General features: G+C 38.4%; 1 protein-coding gene across 1 annotated transcript in view; it reads right to left on the minus strand.

Moving 5' to 3' along the window:
* Nucleotides 1-14,679, minus strand: part of LOC139951025 (uncharacterized) — a 22,802-nt gene extending 8,123 nt beyond the window's left edge. The window contains 11 exon segments of the mRNA XM_071949843.1: nt 9,909-10,235; nt 10,362-10,481; nt 10,626-10,647; nt 10,649-10,746; nt 10,887-11,006; nt 11,411-11,530; nt 11,676-11,795; nt 12,637-12,882; nt 13,324-13,420; nt 13,779-13,977; nt 14,394-14,679. Of these exon segments, the coding sequence (XP_071805944.1) occupies nt 9,909-10,235; nt 10,362-10,481; nt 10,626-10,647; nt 10,649-10,746; nt 10,887-11,006; nt 11,411-11,530; nt 11,676-11,795; nt 12,637-12,882; nt 13,324-13,420; nt 13,779-13,977; nt 14,394-14,629 (1,705 nt within the window). The 5' untranslated portion in view covers nt 14,630-14,679.
* Between the last annotated feature and the right edge of the window lie 4,916 nt (nt 14,680-19,595).

The following is a 19,595-nucleotide window of genomic DNA, read 5'->3' on the forward strand; positions in this document are numbered from 1 at the left end:
TGTCGCGTCAACTATCTGAACTCAGTCTGAAAAGCATATTTCCATAAACACAATTGAAAAAAAGTTTTCTTCAAAAATGTTGAATTTTTACATTTTGGCCCTCTATCTGCAGCTGTATAGCTTTTTGCCCGTAAAATGTTAACGCAACACAAGAATTGCCCCAAATTTGGTTTGAGATGTCGCGTCAACTACCTCAACTCTGTCAAAAAAGCGTATTTTCATTAACCCAATTTAAAAAAAGTTATCTTCAAAAATGTTGAATTTTTACATTTTGGCCCAATGCTGCAAACTTAAGTACAAATGAATAGCCTTTTGCTTGTAAAATGTTAACGCAACACAAGAATTGTCCCAAATTTGATTTGAGATGTCGCGTCAACTATCTGAACTCAGTCTGAAAAGCATATTTCCATAAACACAATTGAAAAAAAGTTTTCTTCAAAAATGTTGAATTTTTACATTTTGGCCCTCTATCTGCAGCTGTATAGCTTTTTGCCCGTAAAATGTTAACGCAACACAAGAATTGCCCCAAATTTGGTTTGAGATGTCGCGTCAACTACCTCAACTCTGTCAAAAAAGCGTATTTTCATTAACCCAATTTAAAAAAAGTTATCTTCAAAAATGTTGAATTTTTACATTTTGGCCCAATGCCTGCAAACTTAAGTACAAATGAATAGCCTTTTGCTTGTAAAATGTTAACGCAACACAAGAATTGTCCCAAATTTAATTTGAGATGTCGGGTCAACTATCTGAACTCAGGCTGAAAAGCATATTTCCATAAACACAATTGAAAAAAAGTTTTCTTCAAAAATGTTGAATTTTTACATTTTGGCCCTCTATCTGCAGCTGTATAGCTTTTTGCCCGTAAAATGTTAACGCAACACAAGAATTGCCCCAAATTTGGTTTGAGATGTCGCGTCAACTACCTCAACTCTGTCAAAAAAGCGTATTTTCATTAACCCAATTTAAAAAAAGTTATCTTCAAAAATGTTGAATTTTTACATTTTGGCCCAATGCCCGCAAACTTAAGTACAAATGAATAGCCTTTTGCCCGTAAAATGTTAATGCAACACAAGAATTGTCCCAAATTTGATTTGAGATGTCGCGCAAACTATCTGAACTCAGTCTGAAAAGCATATTTCCATAAACACAATTGAAAAAAAGTTATCTTTAAAAATGTTGAATTTTTACATTTTGGCCCTCTATCTGCAGCTGTATAGCTTTTTGCCCGTAAAATGTTAACACAACACAAGAATTGCCCCAAATTTGGTTTGAGATGTCGCGTCAACTACCTCAACTCTGTCAAAAAAGCGTATTTTCATTAACGCAATTTAAAAAAAGTTGTCTTCAAAAATGTTGAATTTTTACATTTTGGCCCAATACCTCCAAACTTAAGTACAAATGAATAGCCTTTTGCTTGTAAAATGTTAACGCAACACAAGAATTGTCCCAAATTTGATTTGAGATGTCGCGCAAACTATCTGAACTCAGTCTGAAAAGCATATTTCCATAAACACAATTGAAAAAAAGTTATCTTCAAAAATGTTGAATTTTTACATTTTGGCCCTCTATCTGCAGCTGTATAGCTTTTTGCCCGTAAAATGTTAACACAACACAAACTTGCCCCAAATTTGGTTTGAGATGTCGCGTCAACTACCTCAACTCTGTCAAAAAGCGTATTTTCATTAACCCAATTTAAAAAAAGTTATTTTCAAAAATGTTTGGCCCAATACCTCCAAACTTAAGTACAAATGAATAGCCTTTTGCTTGTAAAATGTTAACGCAACACAAGAATGGCCCAAAATTTGTTTGAGATGACATGTCAACTACCTCCACTCTGTCAAAAAAGCATATATCCATAAACACAAGTGAAAAAAAGGTATCCCAAATAATGTTGAATTTTTACATTTTGTATTTTAACATTTTGTTACATTTTGTACATTTTTGTATTTTGCAAAGTTAAGTACAAACGAATAACCTTTTGCTTGTAAAATTTTAATGCAACACAAGAATTGTCCGACCTTTGGTTTGAGATTTTGCGTTAACAACCTCAATCTGTCAAAAAAGCTTTCCGTACACACAATTGGAGGTAAAAGAATGAGGAGAAGAAGAAGTCTTGGTTGGGGGGGGGGGGGTTGAAAGGAGCTGAAGAAGGAGAAATTGGTTAATGATTGGTGATAATGTCTTTCACTTGTTTCTGTCTCGACTCCTTAATAATCAAATGTTATGCTTTGCAAATTGTTACACCAAGCTTTATCAGTTGAAAATGTTGCTCTGGCTGAATCCCACCAGGCATCACTGTGCCCAGCAGGTTTTACTAGGACTACTCTCTGTTTATTCATCCAATTGATACACTGTACATCACACAGCAGATAGATCTATAACAAAGTCGACAGAGAGAAAAAAAGGCCTAATAGCCGCTAGCGCCCACCCATGTGCTGCATTATGTAATCGGCCCCTACCGAAGTGCTGGTTTTCGCGGGAAACAGACAAAAACATCAAGCTGAAACAACGTTTGTTACACAACAAACAGTGGCACACACACACTTGTTGAGTTTCCGAATCTGCCAAAGAAACCATGGATCGTCATTTAATGCAAGCAGAGTAATTTCGGAATTATAATTATTTCGTCGGTGAGCCCTTTGGATCAACGAAAAGTGGAAATGTCTCTGCGAGAAATGGAGTGCCCTGTGTGCCTGGCTGCCGGCCGGAAGCATCAACCTTGAATGCTCAGCCTATATGGGGATGGCTCAGAATCAAGATTGCAAGGTATTTAGGTATTTAATAGTCTATCAATTCATGATAAAATCATACCCTGTTCCAGCTAGGAAGTAGAAATTCACAAACCGGCAGATTTGAGTTGCAAACCTCTGCTGAATGTTCAACACGGTTATTTACATTTTGCAAGCCATAAAACTACAATAAGCGTATTCCTTACTAAGTAAAAGCATGGAGAAAAGCCAACAGTGCAACTGGTACTGCTTGTATTTTGTAACAAATAATATTGCCGGCGTAAACGCAGCAAAAGTTCCTTCGTCTGTACGAGTCAAATCTTTAAATAATCCGTTTACAAACTGCCTAATTTGTAACTAACCATGACAAGATTTAGTTTATAGCGGTCGTGTCACGATTCCTCACCGCATACTTTAAAATAAATATTAAAAGAACGTTTAATATATGTAGAAGAGTCATCATATGCATCAAAATCACACCACCTTCAATTCAAACTGTTAATATTATGTCCTAGACACCCCCTCCGTTATTTACTTTTCTTTTCCGCGAACTTGATTGATCAATGGATTTGTTTTTCTTCCTACGAAATTGCCACTCTCATAATGCTTTTTAATGGGATTTTTTCCCCTTTCTTTTCTCTAAATCGATTTAAAAGAGGGAATCCTTAAAAAGAATCAGGAAAAAAAATTGCCGCCAGGTATGTGCACGGCCGAATTTCATGGCTCTGCTTACTTTGCAAAGAACTTTGCGCCTACGTAAGCGTGATTTAGCGCTTACACGGCCGGGCTGCATGGATAGCCATGATTTAAAAATAATATAAAGGATTGTTAACATGCATCGAGAGAACCGAAAACAAAGACAAACATCAAAATATGTAATTAAGCATAAAACATTTTCAAAGCATTAGCTTTTACACACCATTTAAATGATGTACCAAGTACCTGATTGTGGTGTAGTTAATGTTAATGTTGATTCCCAAACTAAACTATTTTTTGTAAGCAGTTAGTTCAGAGGCCCTATTCTTTCCACCTGCACGGCACAACAGGCTGCAAGGGACGACGCCATCTGGTTTTCTGTTTACGGTTTCTGTTCTTGTATGATGGAGACCATTGACTGTCTTCATCACAGCAATGTTGATTAATTTAACGGTTATATACCCTCCATGAATGCACAAAATAAAGGTTCTGACCCGGTTCAGAACATCTGACAATTTTATTCCATCTACATGTATCACCGCTTTGTACACTATAGATATCGAAAGGTGCTTGAGATCCAGTAATGATGAATCAGATGCGGCAAAGGAAAAAGTCATTTGGATGTGGTGGGTAAAAATGTCTCCACCAAAGCTGGTGTGCTTGTCTGCATTACATTTAGTGTCATCAACTGATATGCAAGGCTGTCGAATGTTTATGTATGGACAACAATGTTATAGGAAGGATTTATTCCTCCATGGGACAACGTACTGGATGGGATAGGGCTCTTTATAACCACGAATGTCTTTCACCTTTACTCCCATTATACATGTAGTCTTATGATGAGAAACTTAACCTGTCACTTAAAAACAATTTTTTTAAGGCAAATATAGTTTTTGCATGTTTTTGTAATGTTCCCCTACATATGACTTGCACACAAACAGTTCGTGCTCAGTCATTACTCATGGTTAACTTATTTATTGAACGCAACCATGGGGGTACAGAACTCGACTTTCATGGCACAAAAGTCATACGTAGCACCCATTATTGAAACCAATATTATTATGTGAACAAACTTGACAAAGGCATTTAGTTTTTCAACAAGAAGTGTAACGGCGACGACCCGCCCCACACATGATAATGTCAGATTTTTTTTAATGTCCAAGGGTCTAATTAGGCGAATAATTTTCGTGTCAGGAGATGAAAATTATTACAGCATGTAAAACGTATTTTCGTGACGTTGTGTTATTCGTTTCTCAAAAAAAAACTACACCACCTCAGCATTTTAATGTAAGCTTTTGACGATCATTATCTTCACACGGTGTAAGTCAATCTGTGGACATTGTAATTTTCGAATGCGCGGCTTATTAACCGTAAGACTAAGAAGCAGGATGACCATTCTAGGAAAGGGCGTGGTCGCTTTCCGATTGAGGCAGAATGAACTGATGTTTTCTTTGAACAATAGTTGTTGTTTGTCACTGTCAGCATGACAGTGTTGCAACATTTGTTGTTAGGTGAATGTATTATATGACTGGAGTTGGCCTTACTCTGTCCTTACTCTATGCTCTGCCCATGGTCATACTGCATAATGACCATGCATTATGACGATACCTTACTGCAGGCATCCCTAAATAACTTACCAGTGCCAGAGCAAGGACCAGCTGTCAACAAATGATGCTGGTTCCTAAACTACTTTACACCTTTTTATGTCTCGTCATCATATTTAACTTGCTATGACTAGTGGCCAATCCGAAACCTGAGGTGAAAGTTGTTTATTACACAACTTGTTCTAAGTTAATGAAAATAAACTTAAACAAGGATCACCATAATGGCAGCATTTCCCAAAACAATTTTCTCAAGATATTATCCTGCTCGAGCATCCAACTGCTAACTGTTGAGCCTGTATGGTTCTTTTGAATTTGTAACAAAGTCTGCGATTTTAAATTGATTACTCAATTTTTTTATTTATTTTATTTTTTTTTTTGGGGGGGGAAACAAATAAAAAAACAAAAACACAAAGTAATTAATCCAGTGATTGATTTCCCCCAAAACCAGTATACTACATTGTAATTGTATTATTTGACAGAACTTGTTTTTCTTTGTAGGGCCTACTTGAAAACCCATTATTTCATGGAGATATCCTAAAGTACAGTTAGGCTACATTAGGGAGACCATCATTAATATTTTCGGTCCATGATCCCAAAAGGTGGAGCATAATGGCGAAACCATTAATGATAAAAATACCTCTATGACCGGACAAGCCGAAGAGAGTTGAAAGTTGTTCAGACAGGTAATAATTTTGGTATTATCAGACAATTTGAAAATACAGATCACAAGGCTTGACAGGACAATTTGAGAAATGCTGTCCCTTGGTGTTCACTTGTTTTCAAGACGCAATGTTCTTGATTTACGAACAAGCTTAATATAAACTGGTACTAAGAAACAGGCCACATTTGTCGACAGCTGGTCTTGCCCCAGCACTGGTAAATAGTATTCAGGGATGTTTTAGGGACCATCATTACTGCAGGAAGGCGGTCACCCGTTAGTAATTAGGTTATGTAACACAGCTCTGTGGGTCAGGCCATGGCAGAGTTAACATTTATGCCAACTAAATAACAAATTGATGAACAAAATCTCAACATAAAATCGAAAGGAAAGAAAGTTTACCACCGAATAGATAATGTATATTTCAAAATTGCCTGAGTGGTGTTAATTTCAAAGAAGCAAGGTTTTATTGTGACATTAAAACGAGGTTTTCAAATCATGCATGTACATAATTTTTCAGCTGTTCAGATTTTGAAATTTCATTTTATCAGACAATAGCTTTTTATTTTCTGTGGTTTCTTTTAAATTTACACCACTTTGTTTTATATGTCAGATTGATTTTTACAATTTCGAAAACAAAATACAGTAATGAATTTGCCAACAAATTATTGGAACATAAACAATTGTAGTTTTGTTATTTTTGTCCTGCTGTGTAGGCCTACTTGCACTAACACTTATAATCATGGGGATTATGAAGTACATCATTGACTTATACATTTACAATTATGGTGACCCTCAATGAATAAATAAATCAGTAAAACAATTGTAGTCCTTGACAGACCTTGTTCTTCTGTGTAGGGCCTACTTGAAAACCTTTTATTTCATGGTTATATCTTAAATATTGAGACCATCATGATTCCATAGTCCTAAATGGTGAAACCACTATTCCTCCATGGTGAAAACAGGGGGAACACTGAATCCAGTCTACACACACTTAGATACTGCATACAGTACGCCATGGGACCCACTTCTAGAGAGCATTCATCTGTAAGTTATTGGTTACATAATCGGACAAGGTTTTTGCAAAGGTCAGATCGTTGCTATGACTACTGGACATTCCGAAGCCTGTGGTGAAGGTTCTGGTTCTGGTGAATAACTGCACAATCTCCACATATCGGGATGTACACGTTAAGAAAGTCTCCACTTAGGTGACAGAAAGGTGGGGGGGGGGTCATGTTAAAAAAAATGCATCCATTGGTTTTTCACTCATAGTAATTATAATGCAAAAGTTTGTTTCACCATATAAAGCTAGGTGTCACCGATGCAAACATAATATTTCGTGAACACTGTGATAAAAAAAAAATCTGCACAAAATGACTCAATATGCTTGTGTACACACTGTCAACACGTTAAATTTTTGGTTTGTTTGTTCATTTTTCAACTATGTTCTCTCAATGAAAATAGCACGCACCCCCATATAACATAAAACAACTAAAAAGTTAAAATGCTTCGGCTGAAACTATGTTTACAACTGTCACTTTACATCTACAATAACCAGGACAGATGACAATTTGCAAAGGGGAAAATTAAATAACAGAAGGTTAAAAACGGCACTCAGACATTTTCTGTTACTCTATTCCTTGTTTTACTCATACGATAGTAAACTGGTTGGGAGTTTGTAGCAATTCGATTCCCTTGCAACCCTGGGGAATGATGACTTGATCATGATGATTATTGATCGGTAGGCTACCTTTTTATAATTGTGTTCACAGCCACTGGCTGAGCAACTGTACTGAGTGCAAGGGAGTTAAAGAACGCCTAGAAACTAGATTGCGGTACTGCATGATTTTCGGCATAGACCTTTCACCATTCTGGGTTTGGGTTATGCTGGTACAATAGCATGATAGTCCACATCCCGCAAGGATAATTATGTACAACTAGGGAAGGCGAGTAAGTTTTTAAACCAGACTCGACACGCCGCACTGTTCTACTGGTTCTACACGCAGTCATGGTTTCCAAAGTGCATGATGCTATAATTTTGATTTCAGAAATAAAAGCGTGTAGTTCCTGGACTCGTTCAATGTTCAAAGTTTTAGTTTTTACCATTCCAGTCCATAGTTATTTAATAGTTTCTTCTCATTCCATTTGTATCATTCATAATCATAGTGCGTGGAACCCCTTCCACTTGCCCGCAACCCAAACGCTTGCGAAACCAGTGCATGACGTACTGGACGTTGGGTTGAGAATGCGATACTGGTTAAGTTGATGTGATGTTGGTGTCAACCAGACAGTAGATGTGATTTTGATAATTGGCAGTTAACCACGGATGTGATTTTTGTCTTGGATGTGATTTTGGCTAACGGCTGGGTAGTGGATGTGATTTTAGTAATGCCCCTAGCAATAGATGTGATTTTGCTAATTGGCAATTAAACATGGATGTGATTTCTGACTGGGATGTGATTTTGGCTAAGGCCTGGACAGTGGATGTGATTTTAGTAATGCCGCTAGCAGTGGATGTGATTTTGATAATTGGCAATTAAACATGGATGTGATTTCTGTCTCTGATGTGATTTTGGCTAAGGCCTCAGCATTGGATGTGATTTTAGTAATGCCGCTAGCAGTGGATGTGATTTTGATAATTGGCAATTAAACACGGATGTGATTTCTGGCTTGGATGTGATTTGGAAAAAAATCACATCCTTTACCCAAAATCACATCCCAAAAAATGGCCTTTCCATTTTAGTTGTAAAATCACATCCAGTCCATTCACAGTGACAGTACATACGTGGGTACTTCCCAAGTAGCGCCTTGATGGTTTTGTATCTGCCAAAATTTAGGGCGGAGCTCATTATGCTAATGTTTACCAACAACCCGTTCTCATTGGTTGTTGGTTGACCTATAAACTCTTGCTGCGATGTCATTCACAACGTTGTTCTGCAAGCACTCACACACACATGTGCTCGTTGACGTATTGTAAACAAGCAGTGGCTGTAGTATAGTTGCAATAATGGCGGCAGGCGAGGGAGAAATCCCTATTAGTAAAACAAAACTGTAAGTCGCTGGAAATCAGTGGTGTATAATTTGCAACACAACTACAGAAACTTTCAACAAAACACAACAACCGCGTTTAATGCATCAATCATGGGTTTAGAAAATAGAAGGAAGACAATTAGACCATGTAAAATGTGTTTGAGAAAGGTTAAAACAGTATCCAGGTGTCATGGGTTTCCGGCAAGATGGCTACTCGGTAAAAATTCTTAGGTGTTGGGCATATGACAGTACAACACACCCCATCCCCTCGAAGCACAAACACAGACCAGATGAGATAAGAAACCCAGCTGTTTATTTTGTCTTAATGTAGACATAATTCCATACGTTTCTCGCGGTAAATTAAAGTTGGGGATCGAAAATATGTGTTGTCGACAGACGGTAGAAGATGGCGTGTGGCTGAACAACAGCAACTACAAATAAAGTTCAATTTCATAAACTAACTCTAGCCATACTACTAGTACTACACTACAACGTTACACTTATAGTACAGCAGCTTCCAATTCAGGGACAAATCTACCAGCTACGTTGTAATTATGATGCTAGTCCTCGTGTTATAATGAAAGGCAAGACAACGGAAGTTTTTCGAAGTTGTTCAACACCATTACCGCGACCGGGCGAGTCATGTCCGGCTCACCCGTCCGGCAGCGCATTCAGCCCCCTTACAAGCATAGCTAATATACACCACGCTCCCGACACTGCTATAAAAAGCACATAAGACAGTACATATACAGCTAGCGTACAGCGTACACACACATGGACGTGGCATGATTGCTAGCAGTAATACGTCATTCTCAATCGCGCCTGTGATTGGCCAATGTTTAGAATGACACGCCCACATCATGAGTACCCTTTTATCGGAATTCCGATAAAGCTTTACAAACCCATCAAGGCTGTTGTTTGAGCCACGTGTGCGAGGTTGAAAATACAAAGACAAGACCGTTCTCACGACTACGCTATACTGTTCTCGCTGTACAATGTATGGTAATGTACGTTAGTGTGTATGCACTGCATGTGTGTGCAGCGAACCGGGCCGGGGAACAGTATGTCAACAGCCTTGATCAAGGCTAACATGTCGCAGACAATTCTCACTAGTAAAGTTAAGCCAAGGGGCAACGACACTATGTTCCCCGGAGACAAACAGGAGCAACAACAAGGTGTGATTTTACTTACCTGGTAACATTTGGACAATGTCAGCACGGCCGAGTTTGAGAAGCGTCTCTATCAACCCGTCTTCAGCCTCCTTGTGGCGTTTTTGTCTCCTGACCCAATCACGCAGCATTTGATAGATCTGCTCTTTGACGTCATTTGGATGGTCAATTGGATATGTGTCAATCTGTGCAGCTTTAATGCCTAAAGAAGTGCCGAGTTGCTTCCAATCTTTTCCAATATTCTCAGCTACGACTCCTAACATCTCATTAATACCTGATGCATCGGATGTTGACCGATGTTCCGGTGACTTCCTCTTGCTACATGCTCTTGGGGAGTGGGGTACATAACCTATAAGAAGAATGACAATCACACAAAGGGTTTATCTTAAAATCTTATTAATAAAATAACCTGCCTGCCTCGATGTTTTACTTGTATTATCGTGGTGGTGACATACTTCATGATTGGAAGGTTTACCTGAGGTTTGTGGCAAATCAGTCCTGTCTGCCTCAGGGACTCGTAGTTTCTTCTCATCAGTATCTGATGCATCTGGCGACTTCCCTTTGTTACCTGCTCTTGGGGATGTGGGTTCGTATCCTACAAGAAGTATGACAACACACAAAGGGTTTTATTGTAAAACTTACTAACAAAATAACATGCCACTAATAAAATAACCAGCCTGCCGCGATGTTTTACTTGTTTCAACGTATTGATGACATAATGCGGTATTGGAAGGTTTACCTGAGGTTTGTGGCAAATCAGTCCTGTGGAGTCCCAGGGACTCGTAGTTTCTTCTCATCAGCTTCTGATGCCTCCGGTGACTTCCCTTTGTTACCTGCTCTTGGGGATGTGGGTTCGTAACCTTCAAGAAGAATGACAACACATAAAGGGTTTTATTGTAAAAAATCTTACTAACAAAATAACATGTCACTAACAAAAACAACCTGCCTGCCATGATGTTGTACTTGTTTCAACGTAATAATTCATGATTGAAAGGTTTACCTGAGGTTTGTGGCAAATCAGTCCTGTCTGCCTCAGGGACGGGTAGTTTTTTCTCGTCAGTATCTGATGCATCCGGTGACTTCCCTTTGTTACCTGCTCTTGGGGATGTGGGTTCGTAACCTACAAGAAGTATGACAACACACAAAGGGTTTTATTGTAAAATCTTCCTAACAAAATAACATGCCACTAACAAAATAACTGTCGCGATGTTTTACCTGTTTCAATGTATTGATGACATAATTCATAAATGGAATGTTTACCTTAGGTTTGTGGCAAATCAGTCCTGCTGCCCCAGGGACTCGTAGTTTCTTCTCATCAGCTCCTGATGCATCCGGTGACTTCCCTTTGTTACCTGCTCTTGGAGATGTGGGTTCGTAACCTACAAGAAGTATGACAACACACAAAGGGTTTTATTGTAAAATCTTACTAACAAAATAACATGCCACCAAAAAAATAACCAGCCTGCCGCGATGTTTTACTTGTTTCAACGTATTGATGACATAATGCGGTATTGGAAGGTCTACCTGAGGTTTGTGGCAAATCAGTCCTGTCTGCCCCAGGGACTCGTAGTTTCTTCTCATCAGCTCCTGATGCATCCGGTGACTTCCCTTTGTTACCTGCTCTTGGGGATGTGAGTTCGTAACCTACAAGAAGTATGACAACACACAAAAGGTTTTATTGTAAAGTCTTCCTAACAAAATAACATGCCACTAACAAAATAACCAGCCTGCCGCGATGTTTTACTTGTTTCAACGTATTGATGACACAATGCGGTATTGGAAGGTTTACCTGAGGTTTGTGACAAATCAGTCCTGTCTGCCCAAGGGACTCGTTGTTTCATCTCATCAGCTCCTGATGCATCCGGTGACTTCCATTTGTTACCTGCTCTTGGGGATGTGGGTTCGTAACCTACAAGAAAAATGACAACCGCGTATCTTAAACAGCTACTTGAGCGAAAATTGCAAGGGCGGGAATGCTATTTAATCTTGTTTATAACGTGTTTGTTTACCATTTAAATGTAATTGTTCGTAATTATCAACTCAAAAATTGGGCCCCAACCTCCAGGGTTTGAAAAACAATGTGCTACGGCGCATACAGCAGCCACAGGTTAAGTGCCTTAAGTGCCTTAAGCATAGGTTAAGTGCCTTAAGTGTCACGGCTGGGGATTCGAACCCACACTCTGCTGATCAGAAACAGCAGAGTTGAATTCGTGCTCTTAACCGCTCGGCCACTGTACTTCCACGCTATACGAAATTGGAGCTCCCAAGTATGACGTAACATGAGTGATGACGTTATTTCTTTGTTGATTTAACATTTCAAATGAAATTCAGCAAAAATCACAACTTGCCATTTTCGCTCAAGTAGCTGTTTAAAATTGTTTTAATAAAAATACTGCTGCAATACCAATACAGATCAGGGTTGATGAGAGCAGTGCTCAGTTCGTGCCTAATAAATACACCACTTCAAGACCGCCTTACCAATAATAGGCCTACACCCAAGCCTGTCCCTCATATGTTGTCAATTTCATTTGTTATCGCTAAGAGTGCTTATTAATTTGGTAAAACAAAGAAAACAAAGTAAACCAAAACCAAACGCAACTTCCATGATGCGCTGACTTATTTTGTCATCAATATCATTGTATTTATGTAAGAATACAAAACAATATTATGCACGGATTCCTCTTTCTCTACAGAGAGACGATTATGATGTTTCATATTTAAAAATAAAAATATTCCAACCATATTCTAACCTGGGATCCTTGCAGCTAAATCTTGACGACCTATTTGAACCAAAGCACTTCTCAACCGTTCCCCCGCTTCTCCGTCATCAGCTTGCGCACTCAACCAAGAAATTAACATATGATGGGCCTGTACTTTCCCAGCAAGGCTTTCAAACTTGCTAATCTCTGCTGGTCTGAACTTAAGCTCGACTGCGAGTTGCTGCCAGTCCTTGCGGAGGTTTACCGCTAAAGTCCGTAGGAATGTCTCGTCTACTGCTCCAGGCCAAAACATTTTAGAGAATAAAACACTAATGAACAACCTTATATTGGAATATTAATGTCTGTCTCAAATACTGTTGCATGTAAGAATGCAAGAATGTAAGATTTTTGTAAAAACAAAATAAATCAATAGGGATTGGAATTCATACAAAATGTAAACAATATGTTTCCATCTTATGAACGTTATCTCTGCACAATCCTACAAACTTCCTAGCACAAAATGAACCTGCCAGTCATTCGGGTAATTGTTTCAGATAATGTTATGAAAAATCAAATGCAGCTTGAACAAAACAACGTCACTGAATTTGAGATTTCGTTCCTTAGTTTCATTTTATTGATGATAAATCAATTAAAAGGTGTAAACAGAGACGAATTTCATTTGACTATGTGGAAAAAAACAACACAGAGACTGACACGTCATGAAAATGCACTACTCACGTTTTGGGGCGCCACCAAGCAAACCTTCTGCTAGTGTTAGATCAATGTTTGTCTCTGGTTTAATGCCAAGATCAAGAAGAGTCAAAGCGTCACATAACTGGGAAAATAATTGGGGAAAATGTTTTGTAAAACTTATATGAACGATGGTCCTTGAACTCTCACATTTCTGCTCGGATTGCTTCCGTTGTTTTCAGTACGGGTTTCATTCTTGTTCTATATCTTCGCAGATCAACTTTTTCTTTTCATATTTTATTTCAAGATATAACACGAGCCGTCGTTGTAACCATCCAGTATTTGTTCTTCCATTTAGTAACCTTTGTGAAAACAACTCTTGGTCCCATCTTGTCCCTTCCCTGAAGTGAGATAAAACGAACCATGGTGATTCATTAAGACAAATTTATAAATGCAAAGGTGAATGGTTCATGAATCAAAATTAGTTTTACGTAGACCAATACCTTGAACCTTTTGTTGTTTGTGTACAGATTTTGCAATGCATGACGAATGGCCAACTTCCTGTGAATGATGTGTTTCAGGTCAGAGACGGTTGTTTTATGATCGAGTCGTAGACAGAGGGTTTTGGGGTTGGTGGGCGTCTTGATAAAGATCTGTATCATGTGATGAGTTTCTTTGCTTCTACGGGAGGAGGCTTCGTCTCTGTAGGGATGAGAATTACAATTTTGATATTTTAATGAAAATACCCCAACACCTCCATTATTTCTGATATCAGACGATAAAGATAATGATGGTCATATTAACAATGGATCTTAAATAAGTACACGTTTAGAAAAAAACTTTCGTAGAGCAATTGAGCTGAAAAGCATCAATTAACATTTGCTAACGGATATTTTTGTCTCATTGACTTGAGTTCTTGCATAAAAAAAATAAGCGTCTTCTCAGTTCCCTTTAGAAATAATGGTTTATAAGGTTGCAAAAGTCTCACGTTATGCACAGAGTGACTGCTTTTAAACCTCGTGACGGCAAAAGCTTGGAACTCCTTGAAAACTTCATATAGTACGCCTTCCCTCTACTCTCGACATTCTGTCCGGGTGAATGCACCAAAGCTACGGTACCTTTTTGATTGTGCTCCGCATTGTTCGTTGCCCAATGATGAATCTGCCGTGTTCGTCTTGGTGTCTTGATGCTGTCCCGATGGCTTTGTCCTCTCTGCTAATGCAGATTTGAAAGCTGCCTGTCTACTCTTCTTGATTTTGTTCTTCCTCTCTACTGGTTTAGCCCTGGAATGATCATAGACGACCCTTAACCTCTTCCGGTCTTCATACCACTGTTTTAGAGATGGCTGAGACATGTTTGGCGGCGCTTTGGGATGTAATCACTGAAGAGAGATCAATGCTCAATATTCTGAAAATTGAAGTAATTTTAGTAAAATTAAGTATAATTTTGTGATAAAATTTCTTATAACGGTGATGCTGACAAAATTGCAATTCACATTTTTTATTTATTCATGTAGGCCCTATTTATTTTTAAATTGTATTTTATTGTATTTAATTTACCCCCCCCCCCCCTTTTGAGTCAAGTTTTTGACTCCTTAAAATGACCGACAGTGTTAGTTCGCAAAGTAAAGGGAAAACCAAGCACTTTAGAGGCATATTGTGTGGATCATTATATTGTACTTTTGAAACATCTTTCTAACCATATCGATTTCATAATAAAAGGGTCAAATGCTTTTCATAACCAAGGGTTTCAAACGTTTTACATGGACCAACTCGACCAATCCAAGGCAATGTGTTCCTTTAACATACATGGCCCCGTATCTAAACCCCAAAGACTTGCACACGTACATCAAACTCATATTGAGTAACAAATTAAGTTTATAGAAGATTGTTGTAAAGTATTGTTTTTCGATCCTCTCCTGAAAAAGGGACCTATAACCGAATTCAGGATTACATTACAAAGAGTATATCCATTTTCTTTCGCACATAAAAGTTTTCAGAACTCTATGCCAAGGAAGGGTGTTTTAAAAATTATTAATTTTACCGGGGACGAAGATGGCTTATTATTATTATTATTATAATTATTATTATTTATTCGGCACAAAAACACATACAAAATAACAAACATAAACAAAACAAAACAAAAGCCAGGGACATATGCCTGGAATACGAAAATTTTACCAAAAACCTGCTGCCCGAAGCCTTCAAATCCAATATCTCTGGCCATGTATTAAAAATCTATAATTATTTACAATCAATATATTATAAGCATGAATGGGCGTATCTTAACCCAAAAGACTTGCACACACTCAAGACTTGTTGTAGGTAGACTTGTTTTGTTTGTCCACATAACATTAGGAACTCTATGCCTAGGTGTGGAAGTCCAAAGATGAACTTTTTCCCAGGGACGAATGTGGGCTTTTTACATAAATGGGCTTATCTTAACCCAAAAGACTTGCGATCGGTTGTTGTATGTAGACTTGTTTAGTGTTGGTATAATTATTGTTTATCCTCTCCTGAAAAAAAATACCTACTAGTTCAGATTTATATTCAGAACTCTATATGCCAAACTGTGGCGGTCCAAAGATGAGCTTTTTACCATGGATGAATGTGGCTAATTATTAACATAAATGGGCGTATCTAAACCCCAAAGACTTGCGCACGCACATCCCGCTCGTAGAATGTTAATGTAAAACTGGTTTTGTTTATCATCTCCTGAAAAAGATATCTACTAGTTTAGGATTACAAGTCCATGTCCATTTTGCTTGGGCACATAACAATAAGGAGCTCTATGCCAAGGTGTGGCTGTCCAAAGATAATTTGTTTTTACCAGGGACGAGAAGGTCCCTGGGCGTATCTATAAACCCAAACGATTTACGCACGTACGCCACGCTCATCATGTTTTTCTTCAGATTTACATCACAAAGGATATGTCAACTGGCTAACGCACATAAGTACCTTAAAAACACTTGAAGTAACTGTGATTGCACAATGCCAACGGGAATGTCTCTTAAAAAGCCCGGGTGGTGGGATTAATAATAAATTAATTGTCTTTATTGTGCATTAGATAAACCAATACGGTACTGAAGGTGCTTAAACAAACAACAATATTTTGATTCATGAGACCAATAAAGGTTTACAAGGTATGGCGCATTCAGCACCCACTGCACACACTGCAGGAACACCAAAAGCAAACCCATACTTTTAATAGCGATTTAATGGAAATTCATAGATAGTGATGTCATGTGACACGTAGTGGCATCATGAAATCCAAACTTATAACGCATGGGTGACTGTTTATCTTAGCAACAGACATCAACTTAAAAATACAGTTTGAACTGGGTTTTTTTTAGCGACGCTAGAGGGCGTTCGAGTATTTAATGACGTCATCTTTAACCTTTATAGACAACTTAGGCCGTGTCCGAAACGGCGACTTCGGCTACAGCTACGGCTAGATCGCGCGCGTCTGCTATTCTTCAACACTGGTAGACGCGCTGATCTAGACGTAGCTGTAGCCGAAGTCGTCGTTTCGGACACGGCCTTACATTTGCTAAATCGGTCCACATCGTTGACAGCAACTTAAAAAAAATGTACAACAGACTTCAAATTTCAATAACTAAACCACGAGGGAAAAACCACACACAAAAAAAAATGTTTAGAACCTTGCAATTTGACTATAATGACGTCAAATTGACGTCACTTACATTTTATGCGGTTGTTTGTTCATTGGCTTACGCTAAAAGGAACTACGTTTGTGTTTGTTTGGATTGATAGAAAGAGATACAACAGGCAGTGATTTCACATAGAGTGAAGACAAATGCATTAGGCATAGTAATGGTGTGTGGCAAACTGCCATATAAAATAATGTGTAGTATAATACTTGTATAATAATACATATCTAGAGTGTATGGATCATATCACAAACTTTCTCTCTTCAAACATCCCAAACACTGGTGCAATTTAGAATCTAAACCCTAAGCAAACTATAGCTAACTTAGAAGATAATCACTCATATACCCTTCTGCATTCTCAAATCGTTCTTTGAAATAATTCTGACATAAATTGATTATCGAAAATGTACCCTCTTTACAGTTACGTCGACACTGTTCACTTACGATAAAAGCATCGTCCTTTACTGCGTATTGTAAACTATTCACATTGATAAACTGAAGAAAAATTCTACTCAAACATAATGTGTGATGCGTTGTGTCAAACTCATCAACAAAAACCCGACTGAATAAAATCAGTAATAAAGCTGGTGTGTATAACAACACCTTGCTTTACTTGGCATTGAACTTAGGGTTTGGTGGGTCGAAGACCAAACCGTAGAATCTGGGCGGAGAAGTAACTCCGAAATTAAAGCAACTTTGAAATAATACAGATTAAATAGATTAGTATTTGCGTGTCTATCCTGCTGAACGTACAAAGCGACACCACACAATAATTATGAAAATAATGTGGAATATACCATAATTTTTTCGGGTGTTTTCAAAAGGTTGGTCTTGAGAATGAATTACTTACCTGTAAGAACTAAAATCTGCCTTGTTGAAATCGACTGACCTTCAGCGCAGCTGGTAAGAACACAGTTCAGACTGGACTCGCTGACTTGTTCAAATCAAGATTAAACCTCAACCTCAGGAAGTTCTGGTTTAGCCAGCGAGTGGTAAACTACTGGAACATTCTCCCTAGAGAAGCAATTGAAGCTTCAAGTGTTAACACTTTCAAGGGACATGTGGACAAATTCCTAAAGAACGTCGGGGGCTCTACATAAGCTTATCTAAGCTGTCTGCCCCAGTAACCAGAACCACCGTCTCCTCCCCTGTTGTTTGATGGCGTCGGTGGATTCATAGTAAGTTCTTCTCCCAATCAAGACTGCTGTATCTGCGAGTCAATGACAATCAAAGCAAACTCGACATCGTAAAGCAAACTATAGCTAACTTAGAAGATAATCACTCATATACCTTTCTGCATTCTCAAATCGTTCTTTGAAATAATTCTGACATAAATTGATTATCGAAAATGTACCCTCTTTACAGTTACGTCGTCACTGTTTAGCTTCCCTTTGGGATATGTTACCGTGGGCTTCTTTCTTGTCGTTCCGTAACTTCACTCTATGCCAAGGTGTGTGCGGTCCGTCCAAAGATGAACTTTTTACCAGGGACGAATGTTGGCTTATTAACATAAATGGGTGTATCTAAACCCCATAGACTAATCAAACGACTCTAGATGATTGAAATAAATGATTTGATTTGGCAGCAAACAGGGTTCTGGATGGTTGGTAATTATTCAGACCTGAAATAGTTTTAATGACCACTGGTAGGCTTAGACTGCAGGATTTGAAATCCGAAGGTTATGGGTTCGAATCCGACTAATCGCTGGTTTCACAATGACTACTAAGATTAGTAGTGTCATCTAGAATTACCGAATTGCAATTAGTTTGTCGATTTGTGCCATGCATATTTATAGACGTCAAACCAATTGTTCATACGGGAGAGACTGGCTGTTGCAAACAAACAAACAATCAACACTGAGAAAAACCCGAATAATCATACGAATAACCATTTTGTTGGGTATATTATATTACTCCTTTTTCGAGTGATATAACAGTCAAAAACACGTCGACTGGGTGACTTTCCAAGGAGTGAGGACTCCCCCGTTTGGATAGTCTTGGTGTATAAGAGACCTTCTCGACCTGTTTTCTTAAAGGGACACATTGCCTTGGATCGGTCGAGTTGGTCTTTGAAAAGCGTTTGTAACCGTTTTTTACAAAATGCATATGGGTAGAAAGATGTTGTAAAAGTAGAATACAATGATCCACACAAACATGCCTCGAAATTACGTGGTTTTCCTTTTACCTCGTCGACTAACACGTCGGCCATTTATGGGGGTCAAAATTTTGACTTCCATAAATGGCTGACCGTGTTAGTTCGCACAGTAGAAGAAAAACCACGCAATTTGGAGGCAAACTTGTGTGGATCATTGTATTCTACTTTTAAAACATCTTTCCAACCATATGCATTATATAAAAAACGGTTACAAACGCTTTTATTTTGACCAACTCGTCCGTTCCAAGGCAACGTTTCCTTTAAGGTGCTAGTAGAGCCTCCTTGTTAAATTTGCATTCGTGGGGATTAATTTTGGTTTTACCCTAACCATGGAGGTCTAATTCTACCTCCATGCCCTAACACAGATTGTGTACACATTAAATGTTAACTGGCCCAAGTACACCTGGAATACTCGGTCCACATGACGCTAGTACCAAGTTCAACCACTTCAAATTTACATACAAAGGTTTGTTATTAAGAGTCCATTAACATGCGT

Source organism: Asterias amurensis, chromosome 18 (genome assembly GCF_032118995.1).
Source record: "Asterias amurensis chromosome 18, ASM3211899v1".
NCBI lineage: Eukaryota > Metazoa > Echinodermata > Asteroidea > Forcipulatida > Asteriidae > Asterias > Asterias amurensis.